A 17,844-nucleotide genomic window follows, 5' to 3' on the forward strand; every position below is an offset into this window, starting at 1 on the left:
TATTGCCCATCCCCAATTGCCCTTGCAAAGGTGTGGGGGGCTGCCTTCTTGAATCACTTAAGTCCATGTGACATAGTTTCACCTCCAGTGCTGTTAGGGCATTCCCACATTTTGACCCAGCTACAGTGAAGGAATGGCCATGTAGCTCCAAATCAGGATGGTGAGCAAATTGGGAGGGGAACTTCTAGTTGGTGGTGTTCGCATGCCTCTGGTGCACTTGTCCTTCTAGGTGGCAGAGGTCATTGGTTTGAAAGGAGCCTTGGTGAGCTCTTGCATTGCATCTTGTAGATGATACACACGGCTGGTGGTGTGGGGGAAGCAGGGGGCTGCAAATTAAGCAGGTTGTTTTGTTGTGGATGGTGTTGAATCAAAGTGTTGTTGGAGCTGAACTCAGGCAAATGGAGCATATTCCATCACACCGACTTATGCCTCGTAGATGGTGGACATGCTCTGGGGAGTCAGGAGGCAAGTTCGCTACAGAATTCAAAGCTTCTAACCTGGTCTTTTGCCCACAGTTTTTATATGGCTGGTCCAGTTCAGTTTGTCAATGGCAACCCCAGGATGTTGATAGGGAATTCAGTGAGGGGATTCAGTGGGATTATGCCATTTAATGTCAAAGGGAAATGCTTGAATTCTCTCTTACAGGAGATGTACGTTGCCCAACACTTAAGTGGCATGTAAAATTCGGACCACGCATCAGCCCAAGCCTGAATCTTGCTGGATATGGTCATAGGCTTCTTCACTTGAGGAATTGGGTGTGATGCTGAATATTTTGCAATCAGTGAATATGCCCAATTCTGACTTCATGGAGGGAAAGTCCCGGATGAAACAACTAAAGATGTTTGGGCCTTGAACACGATCTTGAGGAACTTGTGCAGTGACATTCTGGGACTAAGATGACTGACTTCTAATAACTGCAACCATCTTCCTTTGTGCTAGGTATGACTCCAACTAATGGTGAGCGCGTTATTGCCAAGGAAGTGCTGCTTGATTGCACTGTCGATGACACATTCCATCACTTCACTAATGATGGGAGGGTAGACTGATGGGGGCAGGTAATTGACCAGGTTGAATTTGTCCTGCCTTTTGTGAACAGGACATACCTGAACAGATTTCCAAATTTCCTGCTAGGTGCCAATGCTCTTGCTGAACTGGAACAACTTGGCTAAGGGTGCAGCTAGTTCTGAAACACAAGTCTACAACACTATGGCCAGAATGTTGTCATGCCTCAAAGCCTACGCAGCATCCAGGGCTTTCAGCTGTTTCTTGATATTATGTGCAGCAAACTGAATTGGCTCAAGACTACTATCAGTGATGCTGGTGATCTTAGGAGGAGACCGAGATGGATCACCCACCGTACTTATGCTTGAAGATTGTTGCAAATCTTTTGCACTGATATGCTGGACTCCCCATCATTGAAGATGGGAATACTTGTTGAGTCACCTCCTCCAGAAAGATGTTGAATTATCCACCACCATTCACAACTGGGTGTGGCAGGACTGCAAAGCATAACTCTGACTTGTTTATGCAATCACTTCACTCAGTCTATCGCATGCTGCTTCTACTGTTTGGCGTACAAGTCGTCCTGCATTGGAGCTTTGCCAGGTTGACACCTCATTTTTACATATGCCTGGCGCTGCTCCAGGCGTGTCCTCCTGTATTTTGCATTGAACTAAGGTTGACCCTCCAGTGTGATGGTAATACTAGATGAGGATATGCCGGGCTCTTAGGTTACAGATTGTGGTTTGTATACAATCCTGCTGCTGATGGCCCACAGCAATTCATGAATGCCCAGTTTTGAGATGCTAGAACGGTTCAAAATCTCTTCCATTTAGCACAGTAGCATTGCCACACAAGGTCAAGGCATCGCCACAAAGACTGCGTGGTGGTCACTCCTTCCAATACAGTCAATTTCTCAAAATGCAGAAGGTAGATTACATTTAAAAGGAATGTGCCAGCCCATCTACTACGATTTTAACTATATATCAAAAATCAATAACATAAATGTCAAAAAGCACGTACACTGATCAGTTGATTCAAACATCCTAAACTTTGAAGTCTAATCTTAACGAATGTGTGAATAAAGCTTCATTAATCATGACTGAAAAAGCAATTTGGTACATTCTTGATGTAGCAAAGTGTAAATAAAAAAATTACATTCAAAGTAAAACAATTTAACTGAAATTATAACCCAAGTGACACAACAGACATAATAGTAGAAATAGCCTGAGCTGCGCTGTTGAGTTATTAGCATGTAAATCAAATGAAGCATTGCTGTCTTGTAATATATGACTCAGTATTTTGTACCAGATCAATAAACCTTGTTTATTTATCTGAGACTCATCCCAGTGAATCCCTTCTTTTCTTTTGCTAATGGGTGCTGTTAATGATCAGGCTTTCATGATACATACATATTACAATAACGAACCAAGTGATTGGATAGCAATAAGAGTGCACAATTTTAACATCTAATCCAGGAAAATGTCTTCTGTGCAACAAATAAACTATATTCTTGTAACTGATTACATGATAAGACTTTTTGTATATCTTTTATTTATGTGATGTAAAAGCAATTAATTATAGAGGATGACACAAGTTTTTAAAAAGTTATTTATACATATTTACTGCAAGCTTAGTTTGGAAATTTGATTAATGCTGTCAATTGCAGCACAATGTAATTCAAAGTTACATGTTCAATTGGAAAGTTCCATCATCCTACCCAAAACAGATTCTAGGATTCTATGAAAGACCTGAACAACAATTGGCAGAGCGCCTCAGGAGACTCATCCCAGTGAAACAAAATTTTGCTTTTACAATTTCATCCTTGTTTTCACATTCCTCTATGGTCTTGTCCCCCTCCATCTCAATAATCTCCTCCAGCCCCACAATGAGATATCATACATACGTTGCATAATACTGCTGACTGCATTTTACAAACTTAATAAGCCAAATGTTTATCAATTGCCATCTGAATTTTGTGACCCAGAATTTGTCACAGGAATTGGCTCATCAAATTGCAATATTTTATGTTGCAAATTGCAATTGTGGTGCACTGGCAGCAACAAGTCACCTGGGACTTCCCAAACATTTTCTCCATAGGTGGACCTCCTTAAACAATTACACTTACGGATAGAAAAGTCACACAGGAACACCATAGATGGGCATAGGATGACATGGAGTCAAATAGGTACATAAAAAGGAAAGATAGATTGGGGATTGACAAGGTAGACATGGAACAGATGTTTCCCCTTGTTGGACATTCTAGAATGAGGGGCCAAGGGGTGGCAGATTTAAAACAGAAATGAGGATTTCAAATTTCAGCCGGGTGCTTTCCTCAACCACCCTACTGTAAGCACAGAGTGCAAACTGCTTCAAACAACCACATCCTCACTTCCAAGCAAGATCACCTATACACCCATGCCAATTTCCTACAAAACTTCCAACACGTGTCCTAATCTCTCCAAACATGCCTCATAAAGCTTAAACACAGACACAAGACATCTGGCCCAATTTGACAGTTTGGAGCAAAGTAGAATGTTTGTGGTTTATCAAAAAAAAAAGCCAAGTTCAGGTCATATTTATCACAGCTGTGAAGAACGAATATAGAAGGCAGCAACTGTCATCACAATGGCAGTGTTCAATAAGGTTGCAAAAAACAGTGACCGAATTATACTGTAGTGCCGAGTAAGGATGTGAAAGTTTCAACTCACTTCCATTTTCAGTTAGATTTGATGACCATAGTAAAAATTGCTACAAGTTTTATATTTTCCCATTATTAGCTTATCCGCAAATGCATTCTTCAATGCAAGTGACCATAAGCTTTGATATTGTCACAGTATGTCAAAAATGTTACTTGATAAAACAATGAAATGTAACCATGCAGGGTTACAGCACAAAAGTAGACCTGCACAAAGTACTGAAAAACATTTCCACAGCACTTTTAACATATAGAAGCATCCCAAAGTGCTTCACAAAGGAGTGGGTCAGATAGGAAGAGAAGGAAAAGTGAATTCTAAGTAGAAGTTAAATAAATTAGGAGGGCGAACTATAGATAAAAAGTTTTGAGTTATCCGAAGGTGAAGAGCAAAGTATTAAGGCAGACGGGAGTTAGAGAAAGGAATTTTACAGTGCCACATGTTATATTTGAAAGCTTTGCCATTACCAGCAGAGTGGAGTAGATGTGCAGTAGGACAAAGATCAAGTCGGGTGTAAGGCTGAAAGTTGCAAAGCTCTGTGGAGCAATTCTGCCTCCAGTAAGCTTACTAACATTGTGATTTTCATGAAGGAAAATTTGTCCTTCTGCAATCTCATCTAACTCCTGATCTTTTTAATTTTCTTAATTTGTTATTTCTGTCTCTGGCTTCAGTTCCTCTTAGTTCAGTTTCTGAGTTCTGTAAACGTTGTTCCGTTTTCCAGGCAGTCAACAAGAACTGCAGAGGAACAGTTCACGGGGGAATAGTGGGTTGGGAAATATTTATTTTACTGCACAAATGAAAGAGACGGTGTTATTGTCATGTGAATGATATTGAAAGGTTTTTTCTTTAGTAAATCACATTCTGCTTTAGTTCTCTCCCTACCCATCTGTTCCCTTCTTCTGCAGGGACACCATGTGTAGGCCATGCTTTTAAAATTCATCTTCTTTACAGTAGGCAAACCAAGGTCATGAGAATCCATTCACTTGCTATTAATTTCCCAGCTACCAAAGGCATCCAGTTTCAATGCCGAAATTAGGACAACTCCCAATAAAAAAGTTCAATGTTTCGACTTGTGCTAACCTCCAACAAATTGCATAGAAAACAAACAGAAGCTGGTTGTTGGTTGAATCTGAAGTTAGCTATATGGTGACCATAACTTTTCTTACCATAATGGCTATTTCCTGCTGACAGACTTGGAGGTCTTGTTCGCTGTTTACACACATTCGTTTCAGAGCACATCTTACACCACCAAGAATCTTGACTAAAAATACTATTGCAAACCCACCTAAACAAATGAAAAATAACATGGTTAGAAACCTATTACAGATAATTAAATTGTGTATTTATTTTGCAGACGCATTGTAGTTTAAATGTTACTATTTTCTTACTAAGTTGTCATGTAATTAAAAATGAAAGACCCTTTCTAAATATTCATATTGAATCTTTTACTAGGTATCTGAACTATCCACCAAATCAATGATTTATATTAACCATGGTTAGGCAACAAAATTAATTGATCTGGTACCATAAATGTCACAGAGCTCCATCATGAACATTTCTGGAAAGGACCGCCCACAAATATTGATCATGGAACTTGAAAGGAAAGCCGCACCTCACTGAATGCACATGTAAATAGACCGCTTGTGTCGAGTGGTGACAGCTCATTCAGAAATTATTCTGGAAGAAAATTATCAATTTCTCAATATATGTTAGTCACCCACCATTTCATTTGGACACTTTATAAACATGTCTACACTGTATTCAGTCTTCATTACTGTATTACACAACCAGTGTTGCAAAATTCACTTGCCATAAGTTTACATGTCCATCCATTTAAATCTGCTCATTTAAATCAAAGGTCCAAAAAACTTTACAACAACTTGTATTTAAATAGTGCCTTTCAACTGCTGAATCTTCAAATGGAAGTCTTTGAGACTCTCTCCAGATTTCACACTACCTCTCCGTGCTTAATTCCAAATTTATAAAACATACCTCCAGATGCCAACAGCTTCGTAATTCTTTAAATGAATTAATTCATCTCCCAAAGAGCTATTAGAGTGCATTTACACTTTAAATTCACCTTTCCAATACTATTCCCAAAACACGCATTTTGTTGTTCGAGTTGCTGCCAGTCAAATGGAACCCCGCACACAATTTCAAAAAGACAAAGGGTCAGTCAGCGTGTTGTAAAAACAAGGTTATAATTAAAATTTACTACAAATAGTACTTCACCCCATGAACAGATGGTCAATTCGCACAAGTAATGCTTTGAATGCATTTACAACAAATGAGGAGCCTTGTGCCAAAGAGAGAAACAGGTCATTTTGAGTACGGAACTAGTAATTTAAGACAGTCAAATGCAGTAAATGTTCATCACGATCATTTTGATAAACAACACGTCCACAACTGATTCCTCATTTTATTTTCTACACACTGTGGCAACAAAGCTAACAGATAATTTAACATACGAGAAAGGATCATAAATCAAAGGTACCCTATTGGTTAGATGCAACTCTCTCTCTCTCTCAAGCACTGTATAGGAGAAGTTTCACATTAGTTCTTTTCATTCCACCTTAAAGAGGTGGTTACTACCCATGAACCTGTACCTCATGTGGCTCTGATGAACGTAGTGGAAATCCCCGATAAATTATGTATTAAAATTTTAAGAACAGAAATTGCTAGATTTTTTTTTTAAGATGCGTGTACCCGGGGAAATGGTGCAATAATAGGTACGAGGAACTAAAGTACAGGTTAACCATAATCTAAGTTAATCATAGACGCACTTGAGAAGCTGACTAGCTTGTACCTGCTCCATGCAAAACAGAAATATTTCAGCAGGTGTACAATAAATTAAAAAGCATAAACCACTCCTTCATATTTAAGGGAGAACACAAGAGATGCCAGACTTGACCAAATTTTTTCGAACCAGATATCTGCCTTTCACCTCAGTCTTTCTTTTCCATTATTCAAAAAAGGTTGAAGGATTGTATTTTAATCAGGATGTAATTTGCCGGTGGATCTTCGAACAGACTGACCTTGGGTGCAGTCATCCTCTGCGTTTTGTAACGCATAATTTCTTCCAGCAACAATTTAATTTTTGTCTGCACGTTGTAAAACAAAAGACAAATAATGAACGCGAATATAGAAACAGTGGCAAAAACCAGATTCCCTTACACCACCTGACCCCACCACCCACCCTTGGCAGGAAACTGCCACTCCAGACATTTCTGGCTCCATTGATGGTTTGTTTCTGCATCTGCAGTCTTTAGAGGCACAATTGATTTACAGAAACATAATGCTTCAACAAAACAGACAGTGGAGGACTGCCAAATAAACTCATTAGCAATTTTTAAAAGTTCTAGCAACCAGAAGTAATAATTTAAATACAAGGGAGAGCCCAGCAATGTGACAAAATCCCACCTCTTCCATGCAAGGCTGCAGTGACAGCAAAATGCTACCAACAATTTGTATTTATAGAACAGGTGTTGAATTCATTGGGCCGAAGGAACAAGGATAGAAAGGATTGAAGAGGAGGAGAGATTTAGATACAAAGCTGAGAATTTATGTAAAATATTCATTTATGGGAGGTGGGAGTTGCTAGCTAGGCCAGCGTTTATTGCCCATCCCTAGTTGCCCTCAAGATGGCGAGCTGCCTTCTTGAATCAGATAAGCAGCTCAGGTTGGGTTGAACAGGATACTGAGGTAGGGAATAATCTGGTTGAGCCTGAGAGATAGCAACCAGGGAAGTTGATGTAATCAGTGGAAAGGGTATGGGAATTGTGGCAAGTGCCAAAGCCAATGTCTTTGATCTTTTCAAACAGGGAAAACTACCAATTTAAAATCTGGACAAAGTCTGAAAACAGAAGTAGTGGGGGGTCAAGAGAGGTAGTGTAGAGCTGAATAGAACAGCATTTGTGGGGAATCGGATGCTATATTTACAGATGATGGTGGGGCAGTAAGCAAATGAGGAGGAACAGGGAGAGCAGGGTAAATACTTTTATCTACAACCCTCTGCATCCCTCCATCCTGGCCTCTTCATGCTCCATTTTAATCATTCCACTAGTAGACAGCTGAAAGCACAGCTTCTCCAAGTCCAAGTTCCACAATTCCCTTCCTAAACCCATATTTCCTTCCTCCTTTAAAACATTCCTTAAAAAACTTACTTCTGACCAAACTTCAAGTCATCTATTCCAATATCTCATTTGTTTGACAATGCTGTGAAATGCCCCAGGATATTTTACTATAACATGCTGCTGTTGATACCTTGGAAGACAACACTGCAGGCACAGGAATGGAAGCCAAGTAGGATTCTAACAACCACTCTGGAACTGGTACAAGAGATAAGAAAGCTTGTGGCATGACCAACTACAACAATTTCTGCCTTTACAAAATAGTGAATTTTAACCCACAAATACAGGTGAACTCTGAATGTACACATTTTCAAATTTCATGCCTAACAACAAACCAGGAGGCAGCTTGTCCATTTAAATACAGCAAGGTACGAGGACAGGTTTAACCTTGGCTGGCTGAGTTTCCCAGGTCTCAGGAAACCTGGCCCTTCCTGACCCCATCCCTAGTTGCCCTCAAGATGGTGAGCTGCCTTCTTGGAAAGGTGTGGCTTTTGCTACCAAATAAACCTGTTGGACTTTAACCTGGTGTTGTTAAACTTCTTACTGTGTTTACCCCAGTCCAACGCCAGCATCTCCACATCATGCCTTCCTGGGATGACCAGGACAGCTTCAGAGAAAAGATAAGCATCTCTGCAGAACTGCTTGTAGGCCAGGAGGAACAAGAGTACTCCCCTCTGGCCCTAAAATCCTAAACCTAACCTAACCTATTCTAACCTAAAATCCTACCAGCTTCCTGACTGCCCCCACCTCAGACCCCTTATTAAATGAAGAATACACATTTAGATTTAAACGTTAAACATGAGAATAGAGTGTGTTTTCTAGCACTCAACAATAACCTGCCAAAGTAGATCTTGGCTTTAAAAACATTTCCCTTCAAGTTTTGTTTCTTCAGACTCCTACTTTCCAAGACGGGTACGGTTTCACAAATGCATTCTGTTCAGGTGACTAATCACCAACTCTGACCGAATAGTGTACTGTTGAGAAGTTAATTCTATCACTGAACCAATGTTGCTTTAATGACATCCACAAACAGTAAAGTTTGTCACAAGCAAGCTTACATTATCGCTGCAATTAAGTTGTGAAAATCCCCTAGTCGCCACACTCCGGCACCTGTTTGGGTACACTAAGGGAGAATTTAGCATGGCCAATGCACCTAACCAGCACATCCTTTGGACCGTGGGAGGAAACCGGAGCATGCAGAGGAAGCTAACGCAGACACAGGGAGAATGCGCAGACTTCACACAAACAGTGACCCAAGCCAGGAATCAAACCCGGATCCCTGGCGCTGTGAGGCAGCAGTGCTAACCACTGTGCCACATACTTCCTGAAGGAAATCAGGAATGAGAATGATGGTTGATTATTCCTCTCCATCAATGCTGCAGCCAATGAGCTTTGTAAATTTTAAAAAAAAATCGCTGCTTATATATAAACTCTGGCATAAGTGGATTCCAACCCCTCTTCTGTTACCCCTAATTGAAATCATCTAATTCAACAGAGGTCAGGAATCAAAACATGAATCCTTTGATGTGCAATGATCAGAGCTGCATTTTACCCATTAGGTTACCGGCTGAACTGGACAGGGATCACGGGGAGGCTAGTTAAACAAGTACCAATGACTTTGACCAAGGAACTGTTTGAAAAACTGACTGACCAACTGTTTGAAAAAAAAAACATACATACCAACTCAAGTTACATTCCTGTGTGTCATAGTGCAGAAGTACATCCAACATGGTTGAGTCAAAATGAATTTTGCAGAGAAAGCTCCATCAGCCTGAACACTACCTAGTACTAGAGTGCCTGGTGTCCCATTTCTCTACAGAATATGCATTTTTTATTTTTCAATACTTTAGTCAGAATCAATCCTTTAAGTCATCTGGTCTCATTTCCCTCCACTGTTTCAGCAGTGATTGATGTGAATGTCAACCTTGCAACTCAAAGTCCCACATGCAGTCAGAGAAACTGGGTCAGGTTTCAGGTGGGCAGCAACATACAATAGCAAGCTACACAATCCACCCACATACAGAACCAAAGTTTTGGCAAAGAGCATAATTCTGCTTTGTAATTCGATTGACGCACTTGTATATCTTCATGTTGCTAAAATCATTGAGTACCTGAAAAAGCAGGAGGAGCTTAAAGGAGTCAGCATGGTTTGAGAAAGATCTAACTAACCTAGGAATTTTGTGATAACTGTGCCTTGAAGAAATCTACGCAAATTATATTTCTTGTAAGGGGTATGTTTAAAAGTCAGCTGTTTATACAGTGCCGATTTGTCTGCAAACCAGGCAGCTCCATGCTGAGAATTTATAGGATCCCAGCAGTGCAGAAGAAGCCATTCAGCCCACTGATTCTGCACCATCGCTCTGGCAGAGTATCTTACCCAGGCCCTCTCTCCCCCAACGTATCCTTGTAACCCCACAGAGTTTCTGCCTGATTTTAAAATAAGCAAGGGGTGTCGTTCACTCTGGAGGCTGCTTTTTGGGACATTCTAGGAGGAATAGGTTGGTCCCTCTCCATCTCTAGATATGTTCTGAAGGCTTGAGAAGTGGCAGCCCATGTACAAGCACAAACCTGCATGTTGGTAATTGATTTTGAAAAGGAGTTTAAATCTATAAGGGGACTATTGCTTAAATTGGAACTGAGATAGGTTAGCAGTTATGAATTGTATCTAGTCATGTTTTAGGTATTGTTCAATTTCGTAAAGTTAAGCTAATTCATTCATTCTGGTTAAACTGCATTGTTAAATAAAGCTTGTTTTGATAAAAGCTTCCTAGTGTGTCTATAGAATCACACTAAGTGAAATATCTTATCCTCACACTAATGCCAAATTCAAAAAACTGTTGGAGTCTAGTTGGGCTTCGTAACATACTTTGGGGTTTCTGCTCTGGTACCCCAACAATGATGACATAAATTGGGAGACAACCATGTGACATGGATAGGATAATTAACTGTGATTTCATAAGCTGAAATAAATTCTCCTCTGATAAGCAACGGGGCTTCAGCTTTGGACGAGAGTTTGGAAATGGTGCAAATTGAACCATTTCCAACATTCAATTTTACTCAATGCAAAAGAATTTCTAGAAGACTCTTACAAATTAAAAATGAGCCTTGTGTATTTAATGATACAGCATACCTCCAGATTAATAATCTATCTTTACTGCTGATTTAGATGGGACACAAACAAAAACAAGACAGATATGAGCCACATAATTAGAAATGCAGATGTTGCCAAGTTGCATTTCTGATTAACAAATGAAAACCGAGTAGCAGACACCACCATAGGACATCTGATCCCAAAACTCACATCGTAAATGCATGCTTTAGCCCTTTTGCTGTTTGTTGATAGACTAGCAAGATGGATATCAAAGTGAGAAAATGCTTTTATAATTGTGGCAAGGTTTTTACTTCCTTGGTTACTGAGGAAAGCTGGATCTTTTTAATTAAATATATTCTTTTTGTGCATGATATTGTCTTCTAAAACAATGACTTGCATTATCTTTAATGTAGTAAAACATTGCAGGTAATTCACAGGAGCATAGATTGTGACCCAGCTATTACAACAGACGACCAAGAGCCATTTACTCAGCCTTCTTGAGTTACTGGAAGAAAATTAAAAAGCCAAAATTTAAATGGATAACAGACACACAGACAGACTCACCAGGATGCTGAGAATAAGGAATTGTCAACAGTTGAAAAAAAATCAGGGTTTTTTGATTACCACTTAAGGTTTGGGTCTACTTTTAGAGCCTTTAATATTGAGTTCTTAATATAGATGATAATGGATTGTTTCAACTAGTTGATATGATACTCAAGATACACATTTCAGTCAAAAAAATCCAAAAGCGCATGTTTGGCAAATAAAGCTCAGTGGGTGGTTCAATTCTCTTATTACAAACTGTTGTTGGCGGGCACATCCATAAATTTTTTCAAATCAGAATTAGATAGTTAAAAGACAGGAGTTTATGGGGAGCAAGCAGATGGGACTAGTCGAGATGGCTCATATGGTGGAATATGTCACTACAAATCTGATGGGTCAAAAAGACGGTTTTCTGGGCTGCAATGTTTTATGACAAAGTGCCGGATTTAACTATTAAAGATACCTTCCTTTATGTGAATTTAAGAGTCTATATGAACAAACATAACCACTGCCTACTCTTATGCTGAACAGGCATAAGGCCTTACAAAGTTCAAGTTCCAAGCAGCTAAGTGTTCTTTGTGTAGCCTGTTTCTCTACTTCCAGGATAAATCCTGCATGGTAACTATTGGAGCATGCTCTTTTGCCAAGCTGAATCCAACAGTGCCAAGGACTGCTGTAACAGCATCAGGCTGTAGAAGGATTTTTTAAAGACAAAGATTACATGTTAAAGTAAGGTTCCTTCTTTATAGGAAACCTACTCAACTAGCCAGACACACTCATACTGATGACAGCTGTTAAATTTAACATTGGTACCATTGTTTCCCCACATAAGCAAAAAAGCATAGAAAAGCTTAAACTGTTAGCACATCCACCATACCATTATGAAAAAAAATCCACAGTACTTGGTTCAGCTGGTAGCACTCACACCTCTAAATCAAAAGATTGAGGGTTCAAGTCCCATCCAGTATCGCTCAAGTACAGAAATTGATGTCGACATCTCACGCAGTACCGAGGGGCTGCACTGTTGAAGGTGCCATCTTTCAGATGAGGTATTAAGCCATGGTCCCATCTGCCCTCTCGGGTGGAAGAGATCCCAATGGCATTACTTTGAAGAGTAGAGGGGGAAGAGTTAAGGAGCTATCCCTGATGCCCTGGCTAATACTTATCCCTCAATCAACATCTCAAAATCAAAATTATCTGGTCACGATCACATTGTTCCAGGAGTTTGCTCTGTGCATATTGGCTGCATCTTTTACATTACAACAGTGACCACAACATTTCAAAAGTAATTCATTGGCTGTGAAGCACTTTGCAATGTCCTACGGTTGTGAAGGTTGTGATATTAATGCAAGGCTTGGTGAACTATTGCAAAATATATGTGCATTGGTCAGTCCATAAGAAAATAGATAGGAAGAGCTAACCAAGACAAAGCAGTTTTTTTAAAAAAACCTACGGTCAAGAAAATTATACTTCCTGCCTCTTGATTAATTACTGTTTGCTTGGTTAGGTGATCCTAATTATCAATACCCAATTCCCTTCACTGGCTTGGCACTAAAGCAACACTGATAGGTCAATGCTACTTTACAATAGCTTTGTTACAATTAAAAAAATAACTTGATGTCATCATGTTTTTAATCTATTAAACTCCTGCATCCAAGGAGTTCTGCCTTGGGGCCAATTTAAGCTTGCTATCCAAACATACTCCAGCTTCTTCGACATTATTTCTTTCACACAACAAACTTATTTTTAATAAATTTCAGTTGGACAGGCAAGGTGAAAGTTGCAACTTGTCACTTTGAAAGGAAGCACTTATTGACTGCAACTTGCACATCAAATAAATTGAGAACAATGTTTGATTGCTGTGCACTTGCAGGCTTTGCAAGATAGAACTCCTGATTTAACATGCAATGGCTTCTTTGCGGGAGGCGACTAGGACACCTTGATTTGCTCAATCACGTTCAAGTGCTTCATTCCCTAATGTTTGAGCTGAAATGACTGTTAGCTGAGTAAGTGCAACTATCTCTACAGGTGCAAGACTCCAAGATGAAATGATCAATTAAACGTTTTTGGGGAAGAGAGGTGTTGATTTTGGACAGACATGGGACAACATTTCTGCTCTCTCTCAAATATAAAGCAATCATTCATGTTTACCTGAGCCACTAAACATGACGGCAGGAGTAATCTCATCAAAAAGCAGCATTTTAACAATGCAGCACTTGAACAATATTCCACTAGAGTTGTCAAAGCAGGATCAATTCTTGAACATCCCATAAAAATACAACTAGAATTATTTTTCCTAAGAGAAATCTCCAAAGGATACAATAGACACAAAACAACATGAAAATAGACTAATTAGCACAAATGTTGACTCACTGGAGCAAAATCAAAGATATATGCTGTACTATTAAACTTAAGATAGCATTTTGATAACTCAGGATACATCCTTCTTAGACAACCATTATTTCAGTAAGATCGAGTATCAATTTACATTTGTACAGTGCTTTATTGTTCCAAAACATTTCACAGGAGCATTACAAAATGAAGTCTGACAACAAGCCAGATTGAGCTAACAGAGCAGATGACCAAAGGTTTGGTCAAAGAGGCAGGTTTTAAGTAGTATTTTAAAAGGAGGCAAGCAAGATGGAGAGGCAGAGAGGAGTTAGGAGGAAATTCAAGGCACTTCCATCAATGGAGGAGCAATTGTGTTTGGGAATGCAGAAAAGAGGAAAGCGGGGATAACTTGGAGGGTCATAGGGTTTCAAGAGGTGAGATAGCATGGGACATGGGCATGGAGGGATTTGAAAACAAACCATAATATTGTATCCTACTGCCACAAGTCTTAACACAATACTTAGCAAACACCAAATTGGCAATATAAGCTCATAGACGATCTATCGACTGTGGCAGCAAATAAAGGCAATGTTTACTTAATTTGTTTATAAGCTACTCATCATAACTTGTAAATTAGCTACAAGCGGTAATGTTATGAAAGCTTGATTTAAATATAAATCAAGTTCTTTAAACCAACTTCTTGAATTTTGGAAAGTTTTGCAATCTATTGTTTACATACATCCTGCAATCTGTTACAAACACTGACTTCAATTTTCAATTCTCCAACTTCACAAGTACAGATTGGCTAACTCGTCACAAAAAGTAGTGCAAACAGGTATTGCTGTACACAATGCTGCCACTGCATGATTGTGAAGGGGATGAATGTTTCAACTTGGTGGAGGGGTGCCAATCAAACAAGCTCTTCTGTCCTGGATGGGACTAAGCTTGTAGCCATACTCATGAATGCAAGTGGAGTGAGTGTATGACTTGTGCCTTGCAGATGGTGGACAGGGTTTGTGGAGTCAGTATTTGAATGACTGACTCAGTTCAGTTTCTGGTCGATAGCAAACCTTGGGATGTTGATGGTGGGGGTTCAGCAATGGTGATGCTATTGGACGTTAAGTATTGACTGGGAATTTCAACAGAAAGAAAAGTAAAAGGTGTTACACCCATGGGTTAAAGTCAAACATGATGCAGACTTATTTAGGAGATGGAAATGTCCCAAAAGCCCACAAACCCTTCTGCTTACATTACTACAGGTCATGTGACATTCTACCAAAGATGCAACTACTTTAAACATACAATAAATGTCAAGAGTTTGTTATATTCTCTCATGTTGGAGATGGCCATTGCCTGCCATTTACGTTGTGTGAACGTTACTTGCCATTTGTCAGTGCAAACCTGAATGTTGCCCAGGCCCGGTTTATAGAAACATAGAATCCCTACAGTGCAGGAGGCGGCCATTCAGCAATCAATTCTGCACCGACAGAGCATCTTACCCAGGCCCCATCCCCGTAACCCACATATTTACCCTGTTGACCCCCCTAATCTACACACCTTTGGACGCTAAGGGACAATTTAGTATGGCCAATTCACCTAACCTGCTCATCTTTGGACTGTGGGAGGAAACTGGAGCACCTGGAGGAAACCAACGCAGACACGGAGAGGACACGCAAACGCAACAGTCACCCAGAATTGAACCCAGGCACTGTGATGCAACAGTTTTAACCACCGTGCAACCCACATGGACACTGACTGCCTCATGCTCCAGCATGAGTAGTGGAAAACAGTACGGTCATTAGCAAACATGCTTCGTTCTGACCTTATGATGAAGGGAAGTTCACAACCATCTTATTGCCTGCTACGTACGACTCCAACCAGTGGAGTTTTCCCAGATTCGCTTTGACTTTAATTTTGCTCAGGCTCCTTGCCGCCACATTCAGTCAAATGCTGCCTTGATGTCAAGGGCAGTCACACATCTCAGCTAAAATTCAGCTCTTTCGCCTTTGTTTCGACCAAAACTGTAATGAGATTAGGTGCCAAATGGTCCCTGACAGAACCCAAACGGTGTGTTAAGTCCTGCATGATAACACTGCTGTGACGCCTTCCATCATTTTACTGATGATCAAGAGAAGGCCGATAGGGTGATAATTGGCCGGATTGGATTCATAGGATCCTACAGTGCAGGAGGCCATTCGGCCCATCAAGTCTGCACCAACCAAAATCTCACCCAGGCCCGATCCCCGTAACCCCATGCATTTACCCCAGCTAGTCCCTGTGACACTAAGGAGCAATTTTTAGCATACCTAATTCACACATCTTTGGACTGTGGGAGGAAACCAGAGCACCCGGAGGAAACCCACACAGACACAGGGAGAAAGTGCAAATTCCACATAGACAGTGACCCAAGCCAGGAATTGAACCTGGGTCCCTGGCGCTGAAAAACAGCAGTGCTAACCATTGTGCCACCATGCCATCCTGATTTTTTTCTTATCCTGTTTTTCTGTGCACAGAATGTAGCTGGACAATTTTCCACATTATAGGGTAAATGCCAGTGTTGCAGCTGTACTGGAACAGTTTAGCTAGGGGAGCAGTGGGTTCTGGTGCACAAATCTTCGCTACTGGTGTCAGATATTGTCAGGGCCGATAGCCTTTACTGTACCCAATGCCTTCAGCCCTTCCGCGGAGTGAATCAAATTGGCTGAAGATTTACATCTGTGGTGTTGGGACCCTAGGGACAGGCACTTCTGGCTGAAGATGGTTGCAAATGTACTCATCTTTTGCACAAATCGGCCGGGCTCCCCCCATTACCGAGGGGGAAATACCGATGGAAATTCCTTCTCATTTCCAGTGCTGAGGTTGATGTCAGGTGATCCGCCCCCCCTTTATTCCTTTTTGACATTTCTAACACCATCTGGCAGAACTGAGTGGCTTACTAAGCCACTGCCAAAGGGCAATTCAGGGTCAACTACACTGCTGTGGGTCTGGAGTCACATGTTAGCTAGATGAGCTAAGGATGGCAGGTTCCCTTCTCTAAAGGGCATTAATGAACAGATAGTTTGAGTCCAACAATTCTAGATTCTAATTAATTTCAATTCCACACGTTGCCCCGGTGGGATTTGAACCCATGTCCCCAGGACATTAAGATACGGCAAAATACTGCGGATGCTGGAATCAGAAACAAAAACAGAAAATGCTGGAAAATCTCAGCAAGTCTGACAGCAACTGTGGAGAGAGAACAGAGCCAATGTTGACATTCAGACTCAACGTTGGCTCGATTTCTCTCTCCACAGATGCTGTCAAGCCTGCTGAGTTTCTTCAGCATTTTCTGTTTTTGTCCCTAGGACATTAGCCTGGGCCTCTGGATTAATAGTCCGTTACCATCTCCCCACTTCTGGGTGCTCCATTTTAGGCAGGAGAAGATTTAACAGAGGGTGCAGGAAAGATTTAGGCCAATGATTCCTGGGATGTAGGGATTCAGTTTCATGGGCAATTTGGAGAATCTGGGGCTGCTCCCCTTGGAGAAAAGAAGGATGAGGAGATTTGGTGCAGATGTTCAAAATCATGAAGGGTCTAGACTAGTGGTACTCACTCAAAGTGAGGACCAATTAGGATATTGGAAAATATTAATTCAGCTACAAGCAGAATTTGCATCGATTAATTGCAAGTTACCACTTCAAGAAAAAAATCTTGGTACCCAAAACAGAAAAGAAAAACATTAATAACTGTAAATAATACATCATTTAATGATTCTATCTTACTATCTGACTCTTGCTAACACCTCTCTCACGACAGTGGGCAAGCAGGAGGCAGCAACTGGGCTGCAGGAAAGACAAATTTAGGTTGTAAGCTGCCGGTGGGTCATTTAGCGAATACTTTGGTGTAGATATAGATAGAGAGAAACTCTTCCCATGAGCAGGTGGGTTGAGAATTAGATGACTCAGTTTTAATGTGATTGGCAAAACAGTCAAAGGCAATTTCAGGAACCAGTGAGTGGTTAGGATCTGGAATGCACCACCCGAGTGGGTGGAGGTAGATTCAATCACGGTTTTCA

At 40.6% G+C, this 17,844-nt stretch overlaps 1 protein-coding gene across 3 annotated transcripts in view; it reads right to left on the reverse strand.

Annotated features, from left to right (window-relative positions):
* The window catches only part of LOC144480300 (AP2-associated protein kinase 1-like), a 69,614-nt gene that overhangs the window by 36,890 nt on the left and 14,880 nt on the right, over positions 1–17,844 (reverse strand). For all 3 annotated transcript variants that reach the window (XM_078199648.1, XM_078199649.1, XM_078199647.1), the window contains exon 2: positions 4,862–4,980. In XM_078199648.1, the coding sequence (XP_078055774.1) occupies positions 4,862–4,980 (119 nt within the window). The remainder of the gene's footprint in view (positions 1–4,861; positions 4,981–17,844) is intronic.

The sequence above is a fragment of the Mustelus asterias genome, chromosome 28 (genome assembly GCF_964213995.1).
Source record: "Mustelus asterias chromosome 28, sMusAst1.hap1.1, whole genome shotgun sequence".
NCBI lineage: Eukaryota > Metazoa > Chordata > Chondrichthyes > Carcharhiniformes > Triakidae > Mustelus > Mustelus asterias.